The sequence below is a fragment of the Aquarana catesbeiana genome, linkage group LG09 (assembly GCF_042186555.1).
Source record: "Aquarana catesbeiana isolate 2022-GZ linkage group LG09, ASM4218655v1, whole genome shotgun sequence".
In the NCBI taxonomy this organism is placed as follows: Eukaryota; Metazoa; Chordata; class Amphibia; order Anura; family Ranidae; genus Aquarana; species Aquarana catesbeiana.
The window spans coordinates 182429231-182449072 of record NC_133332.1 but is presented as its reverse complement, the minus strand read 5'-3'; the positions used below and the strand labels follow the sequence as shown (position 1 = coordinate 182449072).

Genomic DNA, 19842 nt, shown 5'->3' with positions numbered 1-19842 from the left:
TTCTAATAGGGGTCATGCCGTGACTGGTAGGTCTTGCTCGCATGTGCGGGAGTGACGTCACACGACTCTGGCCAGTCACAAAGCCGGAGTTCGCGGCCCCAGAAGGAAGAGGGGTTGAAGATGGACGCTCACTGCTAGTGGGGATAGCAGTGACATCACAGGCTTCGGTTTCAGGTAAGTGACACATAATGGGCTATGCTTTACCTTTGCAGGGAAACAAAGAGGAAGTAAAACCCACCAGGGTTTACTTCCTCTTTAAATGGTTGGCATTCCTACTCTATAGCTGTGACACTCCTTTGTGACAAGTAACTTTACAGGCCAGCCCCACATCTTCTTAAGGTATGGGTCTAGGTATGGTCCACTAGGGTCAACTAATCTTGAAGCTGCAGAAAAAAAGCTGCTTTGGCCATGATGCAGCCAGGAAACATGACAGAAGAATTTTTTAAAGCAAAAACCTCCACATAAAAGAGGTAAGCTTCTCTCTGTAGAGAAAAGTGGCCCATCACCTAAGAAACTAAAAAAGTGAGGCTAGTTAGGAGCGGAAGAGGTTATATAGGGTCCCTGCAGCTCCAAACCCCCCCCCCCCCCCAAAAGTGTACAACCACTTTAAAAGCGGTATTAAACCCAAAAAACGTACTCTATTGCAGTTTATCAATTATTAGATGTGGCTGCATCAGTTTTTTTTTTCCCTTTGGCTTTCCTCTCTCTTTGTTCACCTGGTGATCTGGCCAGTAAAACACCTCCTGTATTAGTAAGACACCACTTCGGATGAACGAGCACAGGAAACCAAGCAGACAGCAGCATTGTCAATCTAGGAGGGCGGGGGGGGGGGGGGGGGAGGGTTTAAGTAGAACAGAAAAAACAAAAACAAAAAAACCTTGCTGGCTGAATCACTATATAAACATAAAAGAAAGCTAAAAAAGAAAATGAATGCAGTCATCACATCTAAGAATTGGAAAGATGCAATATAATAAAATGTTTGCTTTAATACCACTTAAAGGTAGTTGCATATAACTCATGTCTAAAAACTAAAACTAAAGTCCAACACAACACAAGTGTACAACTAATAGATATAGTTCAGCTCATGTAATGTAATGAGTAAATTTGTATATTCAAAGAATATCACTAGTCTCAAAACTACAACAAATGAACAATGCAACTGTCAAAACTGCATTTTACCTTCTCATTTTTTTCATCATCTTTCTCTTTTTCCTTATCTCTCTCGTCATTTTTTTCAGAAGACAGAACTACCAAATTAAGTTTTCGGACAATCTGTTTGGCTTCAATAACCTTCTTCTTATGCTCTTCAAGAATGCTGTTGTCCAATGGGAGAAGCTTAAAAAAAAAAAAAAGGGATTAAAATTACTTTAATTCTAGAGTATGGAGAAAAGGCTTAATATGTAAAGATTTGTTAAAGTGAGGGCTTAGTAAAAAGGGAAAACCATGTTCCACACATACCACACCTGCCCAATATACATTAGGAAAGAAATGTATTAACCCTTTCATGACTAAGCCTATTTTTGAAATTTGGTGTTTACAAGTTAAAATCCGTATTTTTTGCTAGAAAATTACTTAGAACCCCCAAACATTATATATATTTTTTTAGCAGAGAATCTAGAGAATAAAATGGCGATTGTTGCAATATTTTTTATCACACGGTATTTGTGCAGCGGTGTTTTAAACGCAAAATTTTTGGAAAAGTGACACTTTCATGAAGTTTAAAAAATCCAAACAGTAAAGTTACCCCAATTTTTTTGTATAATGTGAAAGATGATGTTACGCCGAGTAAATAGATACCAAACATGTCACCCTTTATAATTGCACGCACTTGTGGAATGGCGACGAACTACGGTACCTTTGAATTTCCATAGGCGACGCTTTAAAAATTTTTTACGGTTACCAGGTTTGAGCTACAGAGGAGGGCTAGAATTATTGCTCTCGCTCTGACGATTGCGGCGATACCTCACATGTGTGGTTTGAACACCGTTTACATATGCGGGCGCGACTTCCGTATGCGTTTTCTTCGCTGCGCGAGCTCGCGGGGACAGGGGCACTTTAAAAATTTTTTTTTTTTTTTTATTTATTTTATTTATTTTTGTACTTTATAAATTGTGTTTAAAATTTTTTTTTTTTTTTTTTACTTTTATTGCTGTCACAAGCAATGTAAACATCCCTTGTGACAGTAATATGTGGTGACAGGTACTCTTTATGGAGGGATGGGGGGTCTAAAAGACCCCCCATCCCTCCTTTACACTTCAAAGTATTCAGATCGCCGAAAACGGCGATTCTGAATACTGTGTACTTTTTTAAATTCGGCGCCATTGGCAGCCGAGTAAACGGGAAGTGACATCATGACGTCGCTTCCGCGTTTACAACAAGAAGGCTGGAACGTTCCAGCCCGCCCCCAGCCGCCGAAGGCAGCCGAATGGACACCGGGCCTCCCGATCGCACAGGTGCCGTAAAAGGTCAACTAACTCTTAATTACTGAAATAAAACTTTATATTTCGCAAATGTACAACAATGCAGAAAATTCTCTTTGAACCAAGGGTCCAAAAAAAAATAAAATATAAAAACACAACACACTCAAACATACAAGGCAATTTTTACCTAACAAAAAGCTTTTACTATTTGTGCCCCAGCTGTGTTATACAACTTTTTAAATATTAAAAGGGGTTGTAAACCCTCAAGGTTTTTCATCTTAATGCGTTAAAGTGTTACCCCCCAAAAATTAATAATGGATCCTGCTCCTTTAAAGCATGTTATATGACACAGTGCTTGTCCTGTGTCATTTGGCCCCCTATAACACTTAAAAAACCTGGCCGATCCTGCCAGTTTCTCCCCAACCCTCTGTAAACTGACCACAGTGTATCATGGCTGCAGAGACCAGACACTGTGGTCAGTTTACGTGCCTCTGTCATCAGCAGCCTGCTATCTGCTCTCCTCTCTGCTCCTGTGTCCTCCTCCCCCTCCCCTCTGTCTGTGTGTGAGCCGCCCCTCCCCCTTCCTGCTGCTCTCATAACACTAACCTGTATACACCATCAGCACTGCCTCCTATTGCAGTGCCCCCCTCAGTGAATGATTTATAAATATAAATGCTGTAAACACCTCCATTAAGAGCTGAGATTGAGATTACATGTCCAGCCAGCTCTCTCCTCCTCTCTCCCCCCATCCCCCTCCAGGCTGACATCAGGCAGAGGAATATCAGCCCCACCTGCTGCATCTCTCAGGAGGAGGAAAAGAGAAAGCTGGGCAATCATGTGATTTCAATCTCGGCTGTGAAATTAGGTATTTGCTGCATTTATGTTTATAAATCACACACAGAGGGGGATACAATAGGAGGCAGTGCTGATGGTGTATACAGGTGAGAGGGGCTTCACAACCACTTTAACCACCTCAATACTGGGCACTTTCACCCCCTTCCTTCCCAGACCAATTTTCAGCTTTCAGTGCTCTCTCACTTTCAATGACAATTACTCAATCATGCAACACTGTACCCAAATGAAATTTTTATCATTTTGTTCAGACAAATAGAGCTTCTTTTGGTGGTATTTATTCATCACATTTTTTATTTTTTGCGATAAGCTAAAAAAGCTACGAATATTTTGAAAGGGAAAAAAAAAAAAAAAAAATTCTACTTTCACTTTTAAAAGAAATCTCAAATAACCCCTTTTTGGAAAGAAGACAGTCTGAGGTATTTAGTAAGAGGCATAGTGAATTTTGTGAAGTTGCAATTTTTTTCCCACAATGCTTTGGAAAATTAAGAAATATATATTTTTTTTCTTCACAAAATTGTCATATTTACAAGTTATTTCTCACACACGGTGCAGGCATAATTGCAATTACACCCCAAAATACATTCTGCTATTCGTCCTGAGTATGGCGATACCCCATGTGTGAGACTTTTCCACAGTACCTATCACATTTTTGAAGGCCCTGGAGGACCAGGCCAATGGAATTACTCACATGTAATAAACGTCTTGGGTCCTCATTGGATGGATTGAGAGCAATGGGAGCCATTTGCTCCCGCTGCTCTCAATCAAATCCAGTCTAGTAACACGGGAGTCAGGGGGTGGGGCCAAGTCCTGAGGTCTGTGTCAATGGAGTCAGCAGCAGGACTCCGGAGGGCTCCCGCACGAGTTCCCCCATGGAAAGTGGCTCTCCGTGGGGGCACTCGAGAAGAAGAGGAGCCAGGAGTGCCGCTAAGGGATCCCAGAAGAGGAGGATGGGGGACACTCTGTGCAAAACCCTTGCACAGAGGAGGCAAGTATAACTTTTTTTTTTTAATAAACAAACAACACAAATCTTTACAACCCCTTTAAAAAGTGTCAACATATCATTAACCACTTGCCGACCAGCTCTAGTACATATACGTCGGCAGTTTAAAGATGGATATCTCGGTAACAGCAGCAGCTGCTGCCACAACTGAAGTATCCATCTTTAGAGCCGGCAGTCCTATTTACGATAATGGTGGTCTCTGTGGCAGATTCGCTGAGAGATCACCGTTATTGGCGACGGGAGAGGGGCCACCCTCCGGCCACTCTCCGGCGCCCTCCGCCATGGCGAAGGCGATCGGGACCTGTCCGTGGCTGGGTATGGAGATGAGTGAGGGGAAGATGGCCTCCACCCGTCTCCATACTATAGCAGGTCAAAACGTCACTTCTGCCTATACGTCTTAAAAGGACAATTTTTCTGTTTTCATTTTTTCAAATGACAATTTTTTTATTTTTTTTTATTGCATTTAAGTCCGAATATGAGATCTGAGGTCTTTTTGACCCCAGATCTCATATTTAAGAGGACCTGTCATGCTTTTTTTCCTATTACAAGGGATGTTTACATTCCTTGTAATAGGAATAAAAGTGACGCAATTCTTTTAAAAAAAAAAAAAAAACAAACACAGTGAAATATAAATAAAAACAAGTAAAATAAGAAAAAAAAAATTTTAAAGCGCCCCGTCCCGACAAACTCGAGCGTAGAAGCGAGCGTATATGAAAACGGTGGTCAAACCACACATGTGAGGTATTGCCGCAATCGTTAGAGCGAGAGCAATAATTCTAGCCCTAGACCTCCTCTGTAACTCAAAACATGCAACCTGTAGAATTTTTTAAACGTTGCCTATGGAGATTTTTAAGGATAAAAGTTTGCCGCCATTCCACAAGCGGGCGCAATTTTGAAGCGTGACATGTTGGGTATCAATTTACTCGGCGTAACATTATCTTTCACAATATAAAAAAAATTGGGCTAACTTAACTGTTGTCTTATTTTTTTATTCAAAAAAGTGAATTTTTTCCAAAAAAAGTGCGCTTGTAAGACCGCTGTGCAAATACGGTGTGACAAAAAGTATTGCAATGACTGCCATTTTATTCTCTAGGGTGTTCAAAAAAAAGTATAATGTTTGGGGTTCTAAGTCATTTTCTAGCAAAAAACTTGCTTTTAACCTGTAAACGCAGAGTCTGAAAAAGAGGTCTGGTCTTTAAGTGGTTAACAGGGTGTTACCACCCATCTGAGCCTGCTATTCTCCAACCTCCTGAGTCGGGAATTCTCCAGACTCCATGCCACTGCTCCATCCATCCACTCAATACAAAGTCAGATTTCAGGCAATTTAGGTAGCAAAAAAAAATAGGGGAACAGTGTCTTAACGACTTAACAACCGTGCTATATGAGACGAAACACGTCAGTTAGGACTCCATTGCTTCCATTTAACTTTAATTTGTAATTTGCGAAATTACGCTATGTGCCCCTTTTTGTTCTTCCTCCTCTAAATCATGCACTTTTTACTTTGTTTTCTATGCATATATCACAATTGCTGTGTTAGCTGCTTCTCTTGTTTTCTTTAGGCAGCGCAGAATTATGTTTTACATTAACAACCGTGCTATAGCCGAATGAGAGCTATAGCCCGGCTTGATAACTCTGGGAGGGCGTACTAGGACGTCCTCCCAGAATGGCACGCACACGGGAGCGATCACTTGTAAAATAACCAGCGTCATGTCCGGTTCCTCTCTCCGCTCTCTGTACCGATCGGTACAGTGTGAGCGGAGAGATCAGGTGCAGCAGCACTGCGGGCTGGATCTGTAGTGCCCACAGCAGCACTCATCCATCCCATCCATACTCAGCCATCCACATTCATGGCTCAACCATGCTTAGCCATCCACATCAACGCTCATCCATACCACTACAGTGCTTCACAAAAGTGTAATAGGTAGTCAAATTAGATTTGAAATTTACGTCTCTAGAACACCTGATGGTGCTTCCTGCATGTTGGGCCTCTCTATGTGGCCAGGCTATGGAAAAGTCTCCCACAAGTGGTATCGCCTTACTCAGGAGTAGGAGACTCTATTTTGGGGTGTAATTTTTTCCATGTACATGCTATGTGTTAGAAATATTGTATAAATGGACAACTTTGTGTAAAAAAAAAAATTTTAAATGCATTTATTTTCTTTACATATTTTCCAAAAACTTGTAGGAAAAAAAAAAAAAAAAAAAAAGACATATTCAAAAGACTCATTATGCCTCTTAGATTATACGTTGGGGTGTTTTATTTTCAAAATGGGGTCATTTTGTGGGCGTTTTCATTGTCCTGGTGCTCCAGGGCCTTCAAAAGTGCAAGAGGTAGTCAGGGAATTATACGTGTAATTTATACTCCAAGAACGCCTGATGGTGCTCCCTGCATGTTGTGCCTCTGCATGTGGCCACGCTGTGTAAAAGGTCTCACACATGTGGTATCGCCATACTCCAGAGTAGTAGAATGTGTTTTGGGGTGTGTGAAATAACCTGCTAATATGACAATTTTGTAAAAGAAAAAAAAAAAAAATAATAATAATAATACCTTGATTTTGCAAAGAATTGTGGGGAAAAAAAAACAACTTCCAAAAAAAAAAAAAAAACTCCCCATGCATCTTATTAAATACCCTGGAATGTCTACTTTCCAAAAAGGGTTAATTTGGGGGGGGGGGGTTATTTGTACCTTCCTGGCTTGTTAGGGTTACATAACATACAACAATTTGGGTTATTTTTACCAATGATATGTAGCAGTAGTAATTTTGGCCAAAATTTATGAAGAAAAATTACTAATTTGCTAAATTTTTTAACAGAAACGAAGAAAAATTCACTTTTTTTTTTTTTTTTTTTTTTTTTTTTTTTTTTTTACAGAATTTTTGGTCTTTTTTCTTTTATAGCGCAAAAAATAAAAAACCCAGTGGTGACAAAATACCACCAAAAGAAAACAATTTGTGTGAATAAAAGGACAAAAATTTCATATGGGTAGTGTTGCATGACTGAGTAATTGTCATTCAAAATGTGAAAACACCAAAAGCTAAAAATTGGTCTGGTTAGGAAGGGGGTTCAAGTGCCCAGTGGGTAAGTGGATAATAACACTATATAGTTCAATTAAAAGGGTGTTTTATACTATCTTGAAGCTGCTTTAGAATAAAAAATACTACATTTATATAAAAAAAAAAAAAAAAAAACACACACTTAAAACTAAAAAAATTGTTTCTTTAGACCTACATGTACATAAAGGTCTTCCAAATCAATGAGGTTTTGCTGTAAGAGAACTGCAGCAACTCTATACAAAGATGAAGGTGTTTCTCCATTAGGTTCCTAGAAAATCAAAATGAAAGAATTCAATTTTAAGCAATACAAAAACAGTGGAATCAGAAGAGGAACTATTTGGAAATAAACTGTATACCTTACCTGGTAAAACTTGAATTTAAATCCGAGGATGTGACATAATGTCTGAGGCTCACACATACCCATATACGATTCAATTAGTGGCACAAAAAAATCATCGCAATCTGGTCGGCACTCGTATACTTCCAAGATTATATCCAATACTCTATTTGGATCAAGGTTAAAACATCCTAAGAAAGAGGAAAAAAAAAAAACACTATACATAAAGAACTAGACCTACTTAAAGCAGAACTAAACTCTCAATTAACATTAACCATGTTTAACCACTTGCTGCCCGTCCACTGTCATATGACGGCGGGACGGTGCAGCTGTTATCCTGGGCTGCAGTCATATGACGGCAGCCCTTCCAGGTCCCCCAGGGGGCGCGCGCACCGCGTCACTCGGGCCCCGATGCGCGTGCCCGGCGGCCGCGATTGTCCAGTAACCGAGCAGGACCGTGGATCTGTGTGTGTAAACACACAGATTCACGTTCTGTCAGATGGGAGGAGACCGATGGTGTGTTCCCAGTACAGAGGAACACCGATCGGTCTCCTCGCCTTGTGAGTCCCCTCCCCCCACAGTTAGAATCACTCCCTAGCAACATGATTAACCCTACAGCGCCCCCTCCTGGTTAACCCCTTCATTGCCAGTCACATTTATACAGTAATCAATGCATTTTTTATAGCACGGATCGATGTATAAATGTGAATGGTCCCAAAAATCTGTCAAAAGTGTCCGATATGTCCGCCGCAATATCGCAGTCATGATAAAAATCGTAGATCGCCGCCATTACTAGTAAAAAAAAAAAAAAATATAATAAAAATGCTATAAATCTATCCCCTTATTTTGTAGACGCTATAACTTTTGCGCAAACCAATAAATATATGCTTATTGTGATATTTTTTACCAAAAATATGTAGAAGAATATCAATCGGCCTGAACTGAGGAAAACATTTGTTTAAAAAGAAGAAAAACAATTTGGATATTATAGCAAAAAGTAAAAATTGTGTTTTTTTCAAACTTGTCACATTTATTTTGTTTATAGCGCAAGAAATAAAAACCGCAGGTGATCAAATGCCACAAAAAGAAAGCTCTATTAGTGGGGAAAAAATGATAAAAATTTCATATGTGTACAGTGTTGTATGACCGCGCAATTGTTATTCAAAGTGCGACAGCACTGAAAGCTGAAAATTGGCTTGGGCAGGAAGGGGGTGAAAATGCCCTGTAGGTAAGTGGTTAATCCATATGCTGCAAGTAAAGAGATAGTAATATCTATTCTATTTTTTTGTTTTAAACCTTTTTTTTTTTTTTTTTTTTTTTTTAAGATTTCTTCAGTTGCATCCTAGTTTCTGGCCTAGGCAAAAATTATGTCACAGAGCCTATGAGCCTTCATGAGCTTTTTCTTCTTTCATCTGGAGAAGAGACTTTGTCAGATAGGTACACCCTCCTGGCTGTATGCCTGACCTAAGGGCAGTTGGATTCTAGGAAGCAAATGCTACATGAATCATCTGCTCTTACTCCAGAAGGCCACAGCTAGAAATGCTTGGGAGACATGGACAGATGGGTGAATGTGCTTTAAATTTTAAAAATGAATTAAATAGCCATTTCAGTTTGTGGAAGAGAGGAATATCTAGGGGGCCAGGCGTCCTATTAGTTCACCTAGAACCTTTAAGGATGTGCGATTATCAGAGAGGCAACATGAAGCAAATGTTAGATCAAGGATAATCTAACATAATACCTGTCAGTTTGGGCATAGCCGACCTTGAACTGTGGTGTTCCTCTTTCCAGTTCTGAGCAGCAGCAGCAATTACTCTTAATGTATCTATGACGTTGGTAAGCATGTGTTTCTTTTGTCCTGGTCTGCGAAACGTGTTGGAACCAACCATCAAAAACTCATCAACTTTCACGAAATGATGCTGTGTTTTACATGTTTAGTGTGACACGTTTTAGTGTATATGTGGTCGAATCTTGACCGGATTGTTTAATAATGCTACTTTATTCTTAATCTAACATGTGCCTCTCTGGCAATCACACTTCCATAAAGTCCTAGGTGAACTAATAGGAGGCCTGGATCCCTAGATGTTCCTTTCTCCTTTGTGTTATCTACTAGTACAGTTTGATGTACTCAAATATATTTAAAGCAGAACGTTACCCATTACAGTTTGATAACAAAGAATGTTCTTTAACAAAAGAACACACATTCCACATTAATAAAACACGCTACTGAAATCAGCGTGCGTTGTAAATAGCCCCCAGCATGGCTGGCATCAAGGCTGATCACATGTGCAGTACCATGACATCTGCAAACCAAACTAAAGCTGGCCATACATTATACACATTTTCTTGCGCAATTTTGCCTTAGATTTACCAAAACCATATAATAGGAGGTCAAACCTTAACACTTTAAATTTGAATGAAATCAGGCAGAACCTTGTACTACAATTTCCTTTAGATTTACATTCAACTATGTAGTACAAAGGGCCTGCCTGATTGCATACAAATTGAAAGTGTTTAGGTTTGACCTCCTATTATATGGTTTTGGCAAATCTAAAGGAAAAGAAGAAAATTGTATAACATATAGCCACACTAAAATGACAGCTTACTTTTCTATAAAGCATAGGAGGCTTAATGCAAAAAACTTAACTCCGCAAGATACTCACCTCCCCCTTCTAGCGGTCAACTTCTTAGCCTCTTGATTAGCCAATGGGGGATGGCGTGACTTATTCGTAAGCACATGAGAGTCAGTCATTCCAGTACAGCTCAGCGTACGTTCAATAGAAGGTTGCCAGCAAGTGCATCTTATTGCAGAAGAGACATAGCATGTCTCTTGTAAAAGAAGCTCCCTGCTCACAATTTTTTTTTTTTTAATTCTAGGTTTAGTTCTACTTTAGCGATACATAGCAGTCACAGACTACTAGACCACTAGACCACTACTAGACCATTATAACCACTTGCTTACTGGGCACTTAAACCCCCTTACTGCCCAGATCAATTTTAAGCTTTCAGCTGTCACTCTTTGAATGACAATTGCGCGGTCATGCTACAGTGTACCCAAATGAAATTTTTATCATTTATTTCACACAGATAGAGCTTTCTTTTGGCGGTATTTAATTGCTGCTGGGTTTTTTATTTTTTGCTAAATAAAGCAAAAAAGGACCAAAAATTATGAAAAAACAAAATTATTTCATAGTTTGTTATAAAAAGCTTGAAAACAGATCATTTTTCTCCTTCATTGATGTGCGCTGATGATGCTGCACTGATTACGAGACACTGATAGGCATTGATTGGCAGCACTGATGGGTGGCAATGGTGGGTACCGATAGGTGGCACAGTGGGCACTGGCAGCTGACACTGGTGGGAACAGAAAATGCAGCTGCAGCTTTCTGTGTGAGGGACCAATGTCCCTCTGACAGAAGCCAGTGATCTGCTTTTTTTCCCCCCTCACACTAACAGCGTGAGGAAAAAGAATAAAAAAATACAGATTACCAAGCTTCTGTTTACATCATGTGAACAGCCATCATTGGCTGACAGCTGATCACGTGGTAAGGGGCCAGGATCAACCCCTTACTCGGATCTGTAATCAGCAGAGTCTCAGACTCCATGATCGCAGAGCATGCTGCGCACGACCCGCAGGGACATGCAGACAGCGCTTGCTCGGGAGGACGTCCATGGACGCCCTCCTGGCAATTAAGGCCCATGCTGTAGCAGTCTTTCGGCTATAGCGCGGGCGGCAAGTAAATAAGCCTCATTAAACATACTAGATAACAGGACTCATGTTTAAAGCACACGCTTATCACATGGAAGCCACAGCTCTGTGTCTCATGGGCGCAAAAGGCATTCTTTTGGGGGCACTGCTCAAGGGGGAGGAGCCAGGAGCAAATGCGGGGGACCCGAAAAAAAAAGAAGAAAATAGGAGCTGCTCTGTGCAAAACCACTGAACAGAGCAGGTAAGTATAAACATGTTTGTATTTTAATAAAAAAAAAAAAAAAAAAAAAAAAAAAAAAAACACCACACACAACAAAGCTTTAATACCACTCTAAATTGCTGTAGGTCATCTTCCTGCAGTAAGGTGACAACATTGCCAGGCACTTGTTGATTTACCTACAGCGTTGTCGTCACCCTTTCATCATAAAATGTTGCCACTGCACTACAGTGCAGCAAGGTGAAATTAATCTCTCACTGGGCCTCCTCTACAGCAGAAGTTCTGTGAGGGGAAAATACATTATACAGTGCCACTGTTACCCTCCCACAGTCCCTGCTGTGCAGAAATAAAAAGAGCAAGCGGTCAAGTGACCAAAATCAAGAGAAACAAACAATATTTGTCACCAGATATCCTGCAAATTGACAGCAGCTCGAGATCTGCATTTGTGTCTATATTTGAGGTAGGCTTGGCATCTTCTTTGAATTTGATATTTCAATTTAAACATACAAAATGAGAAACTACACAAGTACAATGATATAGAAAAGATAAATAAAATCTCATATCACCAGCCCTACCAACTAAGGATTTGATATTTTCCAGGATTAAATCACTTGTTATACTCCCAGACAAATCTTGTCCAAGCTCTGCAATCAACTTTGCATATCCTTCGTTTTCTTCTCTCAATAAATTGAATTTCTGTTGCTTATAACTGCAGAAAATAAAAAGGGGAAAAAAAATTGAAAATTAATACAGATATACAAAATGAATAAAAAAAGCCTTCCTACGGACATAACACAGAAAACAGAAATAAACAGCTCACAGGACCATTCTTGAAAGTTCTTGCCAACCATTTACATGTCGTCCTTCTCCCATCTGCCAAGAGCAGCTTATAAGGGCATTACAAAGCATTCAAATGACATTTGCTTGTGGGGACAGTTTTGTAAACACCAGAAAACAACAGAAGCAGATGCATTTAAGCCAGAAATGCTTAGTATGAGAAATTATGGGCAGCACTGTGTTAGTTTATATGGACTGAAAAAAGGCAAACTAGACCTAAATACAAAGCAGATGTAATTAGAAATTAAGGTCTGAACACCACTATTAATTACACCAGGGGTAGGCAACCTTCAAGAGATGGAGATCGACTTGAACAACACTGATGATGAAGTCACAAAGATCACTGGGCAAAGAGCACATAGAAGGCGAGGGTCGGCGGCGCAGAAACCTGCCTGTGGTCGACAGGTGGAACGCGATCGACTGGTTGCCGACCCCAGATTTACACCAGTTAGCAACTAACATTTTAGGGAGTTTAACCACTTAAGGACCGAGCCTCTGAAATTGGTGGTTTACAAGTTAAGAGTTTTTTTTTTTTGCTTGAAAATTACTTAGAACCCCCAAACATTATACTTTTTTTTCTTCTAGCACCCTAGAGAATAAAATGGCGGTCGTTGCAATACTTTCTTTTACACCATATTTGCGCAGAGGTCTTACAATCGCATTTTTTTTGGAAAAAAAAAAAAATTTAATTAAAAAATAAGACAGCAGTAACGTTAGCCCAATTTTTTTTATATTGTAAGATAATTTTACGGCGAGTAAATTGATAACCAACATGTCACACTTCAAAATTGCGCCCACTCATGGAATGGTGACAAAACTTTTACCCTTAAAAATCGACGTTTAAAAAAAATTCTACAGGTCACATGTTTTGAGTTAGAGGAAGTCTAGGGCTAGATTTATTGCTCTCGCTTTAGCGATCGCGGCGACACACACATGTGTGGTTTTCATATGTGGACGCTACTCACGTATGCGTTCGCTTCTGCATGCAAGCTCGGCGGGACAGGGCATGTTTAAAAAAAAATTTCATCTTTTTCTCATTTAATTTTACCTTTTATTTTTACACTGTTCTTTTAAAAAAAAAAAAAAAATTGTGTCACTTTTATTCCTATTACAAGGAATGTAAACATCCCTTGTAATAGAAAAAAAAGCACGCAGGACCTCTTAAATATGAGATCTGGGGTCAAAAATACCTCAGATCTCATATATACACTAAAATGCAATAAATAAAAAAATTGTCATTTGAAAAAATAAAAAAAAAAATATGACCCTTTAAGCACTATGGGCGGAAGTGACGTTTTGACACCGCTTCCGCCCTGCAATGGTCACCCGCACTCTTCTCCATACCAAGGAAAAAAAGGATCCGATCGCCTCTGCCGCTACCGACAGCGGAGGGCAACGAAGAGCAGTGGGGGCGACGGGGGGGGGGGGGGGGGTTGAATCTGCCACAGAGACCACTATTATCGGAAACTGGACCACCCACTGAAGAAGAGGATACCAGGGTTATGGCAGCTAGATGCTGCCATAAGATATCCCTCTTCAAAGTTAGGATTTATATCAGCGTGCGGTGGTTGAGAAGTGGTTAAATGCCTCCACAGTTTATCAGTTAGTACAATAATTTTAATTGCAACCCCAACTGCAAAAAAGTTGGGACACTCAACATAAAAATAGAATGCAATGATTTTCAAATCTCATAAACCCATATTTTATTCACAATAGAAAAAAGAAAACGTATCAAATTTAATGTGACAATATGTACAAATTTTAAGAAAAAAAAAAATAAGGAAATTGATGGCAGCAACAATTTTCAAAAAAGTTGGGACAAGACAACAAAAAGCTGGCAATGCAAGCGGTACTAAACAAGAAAGAGCTAGAAGAACATTTTGCACCTAATTAGGTTAAAGTAGAACTATAGGCAAAACTTTTTTTTTTTGGATAGAGCAAGGGGCAGTCAGAACCTGTCAGATTTTTTTTCTTGCCATCTCTGTCCCATTGCAGAGACTTCCCTTCACTTCACTTCCTGACCCATAGCCAAAACAGGAAATAAGAGGAAAACCCTGTAAAATTCAAAGGAATTCTTTGGGGGGATTTCCCCTCTACCACTTTACGGGGCCAACCCAAAATGTGAGATTTTAGTTTACTTTTCACTTTCAATGATAATAGTATGCAGGACAAACAGGACGAATCTCCTGAACAGGAACACAGACAGCAAGACTGAGAGGTGTTGTACTCCATCTACTTCTACTTTATCCAAAGCAAAAAAAAAAAAAAAAAGGGAAGAAGGAGTTTTGCCTTTAGATATACTTTAATTGGCACAAGGTCAGTAACACAACTGGGCATAAAAAAAAGCATCTTAGAGAGAGCCGGAATGTCTCAGAAGTAAAGATGGGCAGAAGTTCACAACCTGTAAAAACCTGCGTCTGAAAATTGCTGAATAATTTCAAAATAACGTTGCTCAACGTAAAATTGCAAAGACTTTAAATAGAGCAACATCTACGGTACATAATATTATCAAAAGTCCTTAGATGTTTACAGAGTGTTGGTAAAAGAAGAGGGGATGCTACGCTGTGGTAAACCTTGCTCTGTTCCAACTGTTTTTGAAACTGGGGTTGTAGTTTGCCAGCGTTTTATTGCCTTGTCCCAACTTTGAGACGTGTAGCTGCCACATCAAGTTCAAAATTACCTTAAAGTTTTCTTAAAATGGTACATTGCCTCAGTTTAAATATTTTATATTTTTTCTAATTTCAATTGTGAATAAAATTTGAGTTTATGAGATCCGCAAATCAATGCATTCTGTTTTTATGTAGATTTTACATAGTGACCAAACTTTTTTGAAGTTTGGGTTGAACTCTTACTAGTGGCACCTGAAAAATTTAATTGCCTTTTTTTGGCGTCTCAACAATATTTGGCTAAACTTGCCACCAAAAAAAAAAAAAAAACCTGTACCAAAAAGAAAAGAGATGTTCTAATAATTAGTCTATATGTCTTGGAGAACTAATGTGAAAAAAACGCTTTGCCAGAGTTCTTACACACTAGGAATTTGTGAAATGTATTTTTTATTTTAAATTTAAAATAAAAAAAGCAGCCTGCCAATATTGTGATCACCAGATGCAGCTATCAATATTAGCCTTTGTGTAATATTATAAATTGCTGTATAAACTTTGTGCCTCAGAGCAATGCACAAAAGCAGATTATAGCATCTCAAATAGAAGCCCATTTATCCCAAAGTGCCCAAGCCAATAGGGATATAAAAGAGAAATTTTCTACTATTGCATTTTTTTCTCATTGGGTGTAGACTTGCTTCCAAAATCACTGATGGCCACATTTCTATCACATACAAGGAAGGGAAAGATCATGTCTTGTGCCCAAATTATAGCCTGATCTTCCAGCTGAAAAACAGACATAACATTTTTCATCCCTAGGTGTTAAAAAAAAAAAAAAAAAAAAAAAAAAAAAAAAAAATTCTCATCCCCGTTTGGAATTTATCCTGATCAGGCAAGTTTTATTCAAAGTCAAGACTAGAGACAATATATTGAAAGCGGACTATGCAGAAAAAAAAATAAATAAAAAAGAAGACCCTCGTGCACGACAAGTACGTCAAAATTACACAAAGTTAAGCACTTGTCATAGAATTATAACATTAGCTGGGTTCAATGCAGATGAAGTTACCTCCAGAAATTGGTCAGATTTCTTACAATAAAACAGACATACAGGCAGTTTCTGTGAAGCTGCTCATTTATGAGGCAAAAGAAGCTTTCAAAAATAATTTGGTCTTTTATCAAACAGATATTATCCCACGAGAGTTAACAGAAATAAGCTTAAGCCCCATAAACCATTTGCAAAACCAGGCCAACTCCCTTGAGCTCACTGCAGTCTCCAGAGCTCTGGATCAGCAGATACTGGCGACTACAGTAACAAGCAAAAAGGGTGGTTGTGCTAGAACCGATATCTGCACAGCAGCGCATGGTAAACCCTCTTCAGTCACTGCCAGGCACAAGTGTTACTCACCCTGGCCACCCATCTCCCCCAGCTACATACGGAAAACACAGTTATAAATGAGGTTTATTGCAATGTAAAATAGAAATACCTAAAATGGCAGCCCACTTCCCATATATAAAAAGAAAAAAAAAAAAAACTAGGATTGATAATTGCTTCCCTGTAGAAATAATAAATGACTGGTATGCACATTTTTATGACATACGGTCTAATCTGATCTAGCGTTAAAGGGCCTGTTCACACCATTCGCATCGGACTATGCTGGACAGCCTTGCTCATCGCAGAGACAAGGCAATATGCCTCATCTCCCATCAGTTCACACAGAAAACAATCACATACAAACATACACACGTTCTACTGTTTTCTTGGTGCAGCTTATTGCTTCACACAACAATGAATCACAGGGACAAAACTATAGGGGGCACAGGGGTTGCAATTGTGACCCAGCCCTATGCTCCATGGGACCAGAGTGGTTTCCCTGTACACCTAGGTAGGAGGGATGGGGGTGGTCTGTAGATGAACGGATGTCCTCCTTTTCCTCCTGCAGACGCTGAAAGCCTGCTTTCTCCTCTCCCTTGTGCAGGCATTCAATAGCTGCAGGAGGAAAATGGAGGGCATCAGCTATATGCCGCTGCCCCAATCCAGGTTGGGGGTCTACTGCTGGCTCTGGACCCCTGTGTGCTCCCATGGTCCCTCACTGCCCTAGTAGCGCTGCCAGCTTACCCTATACTGCCAGATGCTGCGGGGATGTGTCAAAATGGAGAGTAGGGAAGGGGCCAGTAAATGTCATTTTCCAGCACCTTCCTTTTACGAAGGGACATAGTAAGTTATCAGTACAGATTACTCCTGTGTCTATTCAAAACTGAAGCATCGTAAACTTCATGCATTTTGGAGCCATTTGAAATCACAGCCCGCGATCATGTGTGAATGCAGCCTTAAGGATGATTCAGCCGAGCATAATAAACCTACTAAAGGAGACAGTCACATTTCAGTGGGTCAAAGACTCCATTATACCAAATTGGTCTCACTGCACAAGCGAATAGGACTCTGCAAGAAATAAAGACCAGGCAAACATTGCTCAGTTTTTTTTTTCACTTTTATTCCTTCCTATTTCTAATTCCTATTTTTACTGCTGCCTGCGGTTCTATGGAATATAATTTTTAAAAATATTTCCTAGCGCTATTTTTCTCTTTTTTTAAAACAGAAATAAAAAAAAAAAAAACAACATCAAAAAGGTATAACTAAAGAGTTGGATTTTTATAACAGCTTACCTGTAAAATCCTTTTCTTGGAGTACATCACGGGACACAGAGCACCATAGTAATCACTATGTGGGTATATATGCACCTTCAGGTGATGGACACTGGTATACCCAATACAGGAAGTTCACTCCCTTTATAACCCCTCCTCCTATCAGGAGTACCTCAGTTTTTGTAGCAAAGCAATATATCTAAACCCCAGAAAGAGGGGAGGGACCTCTGTGTCCCATGATGTACTCCAAGAAAAGGCTTTTACAGGTAAGCTGTTATAAAAATCCTATTTTCTTTAGCGTACATCACAGGACACAGAGCCATAGTAGTAACTATATGGGACGTCCCATAGCAATGCAGATATGCATCTCTGATGTCGATAGACGCCAGAAGTTCTCCTCCTTGTAGGATAGAAACCACTGACCTGCTCGACTCCATGATCTAGTGCCTTTTTGCCTGGATCTTTGGGTGTGTTTGACCTCAGAAAAAGATGGTGGAAAGTCCCGAAAATTGTAGTTTGTACCCTAGAGACACCGTGGAGATGACCCATCTGTCCTGAATTTCCTCTTGCCAGACTTCTGAGTATTGCAGAAGTCTTCCCCCACTCTGGTGAGGGGGGGCACGCCCCTTCATAATGAGGCTTTAGAATTCTGTTTTGCAGGTTTCCGCCCCCAGGACTTCTTTTGTGCCTGGGCCTGACCCTGAGGCTTTCCTCTAGAGTCTGACGGTGGAGGCCGTCGCCACTGCCTAGAGGCGGATGCCCCGGCGCAGGAGAAAGAGTCAGTTTAAATGAAAGGCGTTTATTCCTTTTCTTAACTGGCAGAAGAGTACTTTTCCTACTTGAAATCGTTTGTATGTATTTGTCCAAATCATCCCCAAATAGCCAATCCTCATGAAAAGGAAAACCAGTCAGGAGCTTTTTGCATGGTGCTTCGGCTGACCAATTTTTTAACCACAGGATACTACGCATGTGTACTAGCACAAGTGCAAGGCAGGATGCCTGGTGAATAGAATCTTTAATGGCGTCTATGGCAAAACATAATGCTCTAGGTAATTCGGCCAAATCCCGGGCTTGCTGTACAGGAACCTCTTAAGGGCCTGTCTAAACTGGTTCTGTAGGGATTGACAGATGCCTATTGCAGCGACTGCAGGCTGAGTAACGCCACCTACTAAAGAAAAAGATTATATTAACGGGAATTCCAACCTTTTATCTGTTGGATCCTTAAGCATTTGAGCATTGTCTACTGGAAATCGCAGCGTCAAGTGCTGGTACATTCCATTTTTTGGTGAATTTCTCCTCCATGGGATAGAGAACTGCGAACCTCTTTGGAGGGAGAAAATGCTTATTCGGGTGATCCCATTCAGCATAAATAAGCTGTGCTAGTAATGCATGGACAGGAAACACATGAAAAGGCTGTGAAGGTTTTAAGGAACCCAAGGAAGAAACCGAACTTTCAGCTGACTCTGTTAGGGGTAGCTAGAAAGTAAAATGAACCATTTTCATAAGGGACTGTACCAGAAAGTTCTCAGATTGCGAGGCTGAAAAAGGTTCATCCACCGTTGTTTCCTCTGCAGAGGAGTAATCGTTTCCGCTTTCTGATCGCCTGAGAGTAACAACTCATCCTTTACCCACTGTCCCCTTGGCACAGGGTCTAAGGTGGGGGAGGGGGATCGAACACGCTTCCTATCCTTTTGGATGGAGGAAGCGAATAAAGCTGCTCATCTTCCCTCTAGGCCCAGCAGGCTTTCCATATCTGGTATTTCAGGCGAGAATGACAGTGTGAAGGCACAACTGGCCTTCCTAGCACCTGGGGGTGAAATCTTTGATACCTTTTTGGTCTTTGTGGTATCTTTTTTGGCAGGCATAGTCCTAAACACAAAAAGCAGAGGCACTATTTAAATGCACTAATTGCTGAACATAGTCTGACAATGTAATGCCGCTATACAAGTTCAGTCTAGTGCTGGGAAAAATGTCCTTTGCATATTAGGAATGCCCATTTGCAGCCCTTAAGTGCCCCACCGCTCCTGTGTCCCGAGTGTAGCCAGGCTTGCTTCTCCTCACTATACAGCCAAGGAGAAACTGAGGAGAGACTGCTCCAGTTAATGTCTTATCCCTGTGCTTGCGGCTTGCGCCGTGCGCCCTCCTGGACGCTACGTCCTACACACGGCACAGTG

At 40.3% G+C, this 19842-nt stretch overlaps 1 protein-coding gene across 1 annotated transcript in view; it reads right to left on the bottom strand.

The window, feature by feature from the left end:
* The window catches only part of THOC2 (THO complex subunit 2), a 251420-nt gene that overhangs the window by 202296 nt on the left and 29282 nt on the right, over window positions 1-19842 (bottom strand). The window contains exons 7-10 of the mRNA XM_073599433.1: window positions 12164-12297; window positions 7690-7856; window positions 7504-7596; window positions 1180-1335 (exon numbers count right to left, since the gene is read on the bottom strand). Of these exons, the coding sequence (XP_073455534.1) occupies window positions 1180-1335; window positions 7504-7596; window positions 7690-7856; window positions 12164-12297 (550 nt within the window). The remainder of the gene's footprint in view (window positions 1-1179; window positions 1336-7503; window positions 7597-7689; window positions 7857-12163; window positions 12298-19842) is intronic.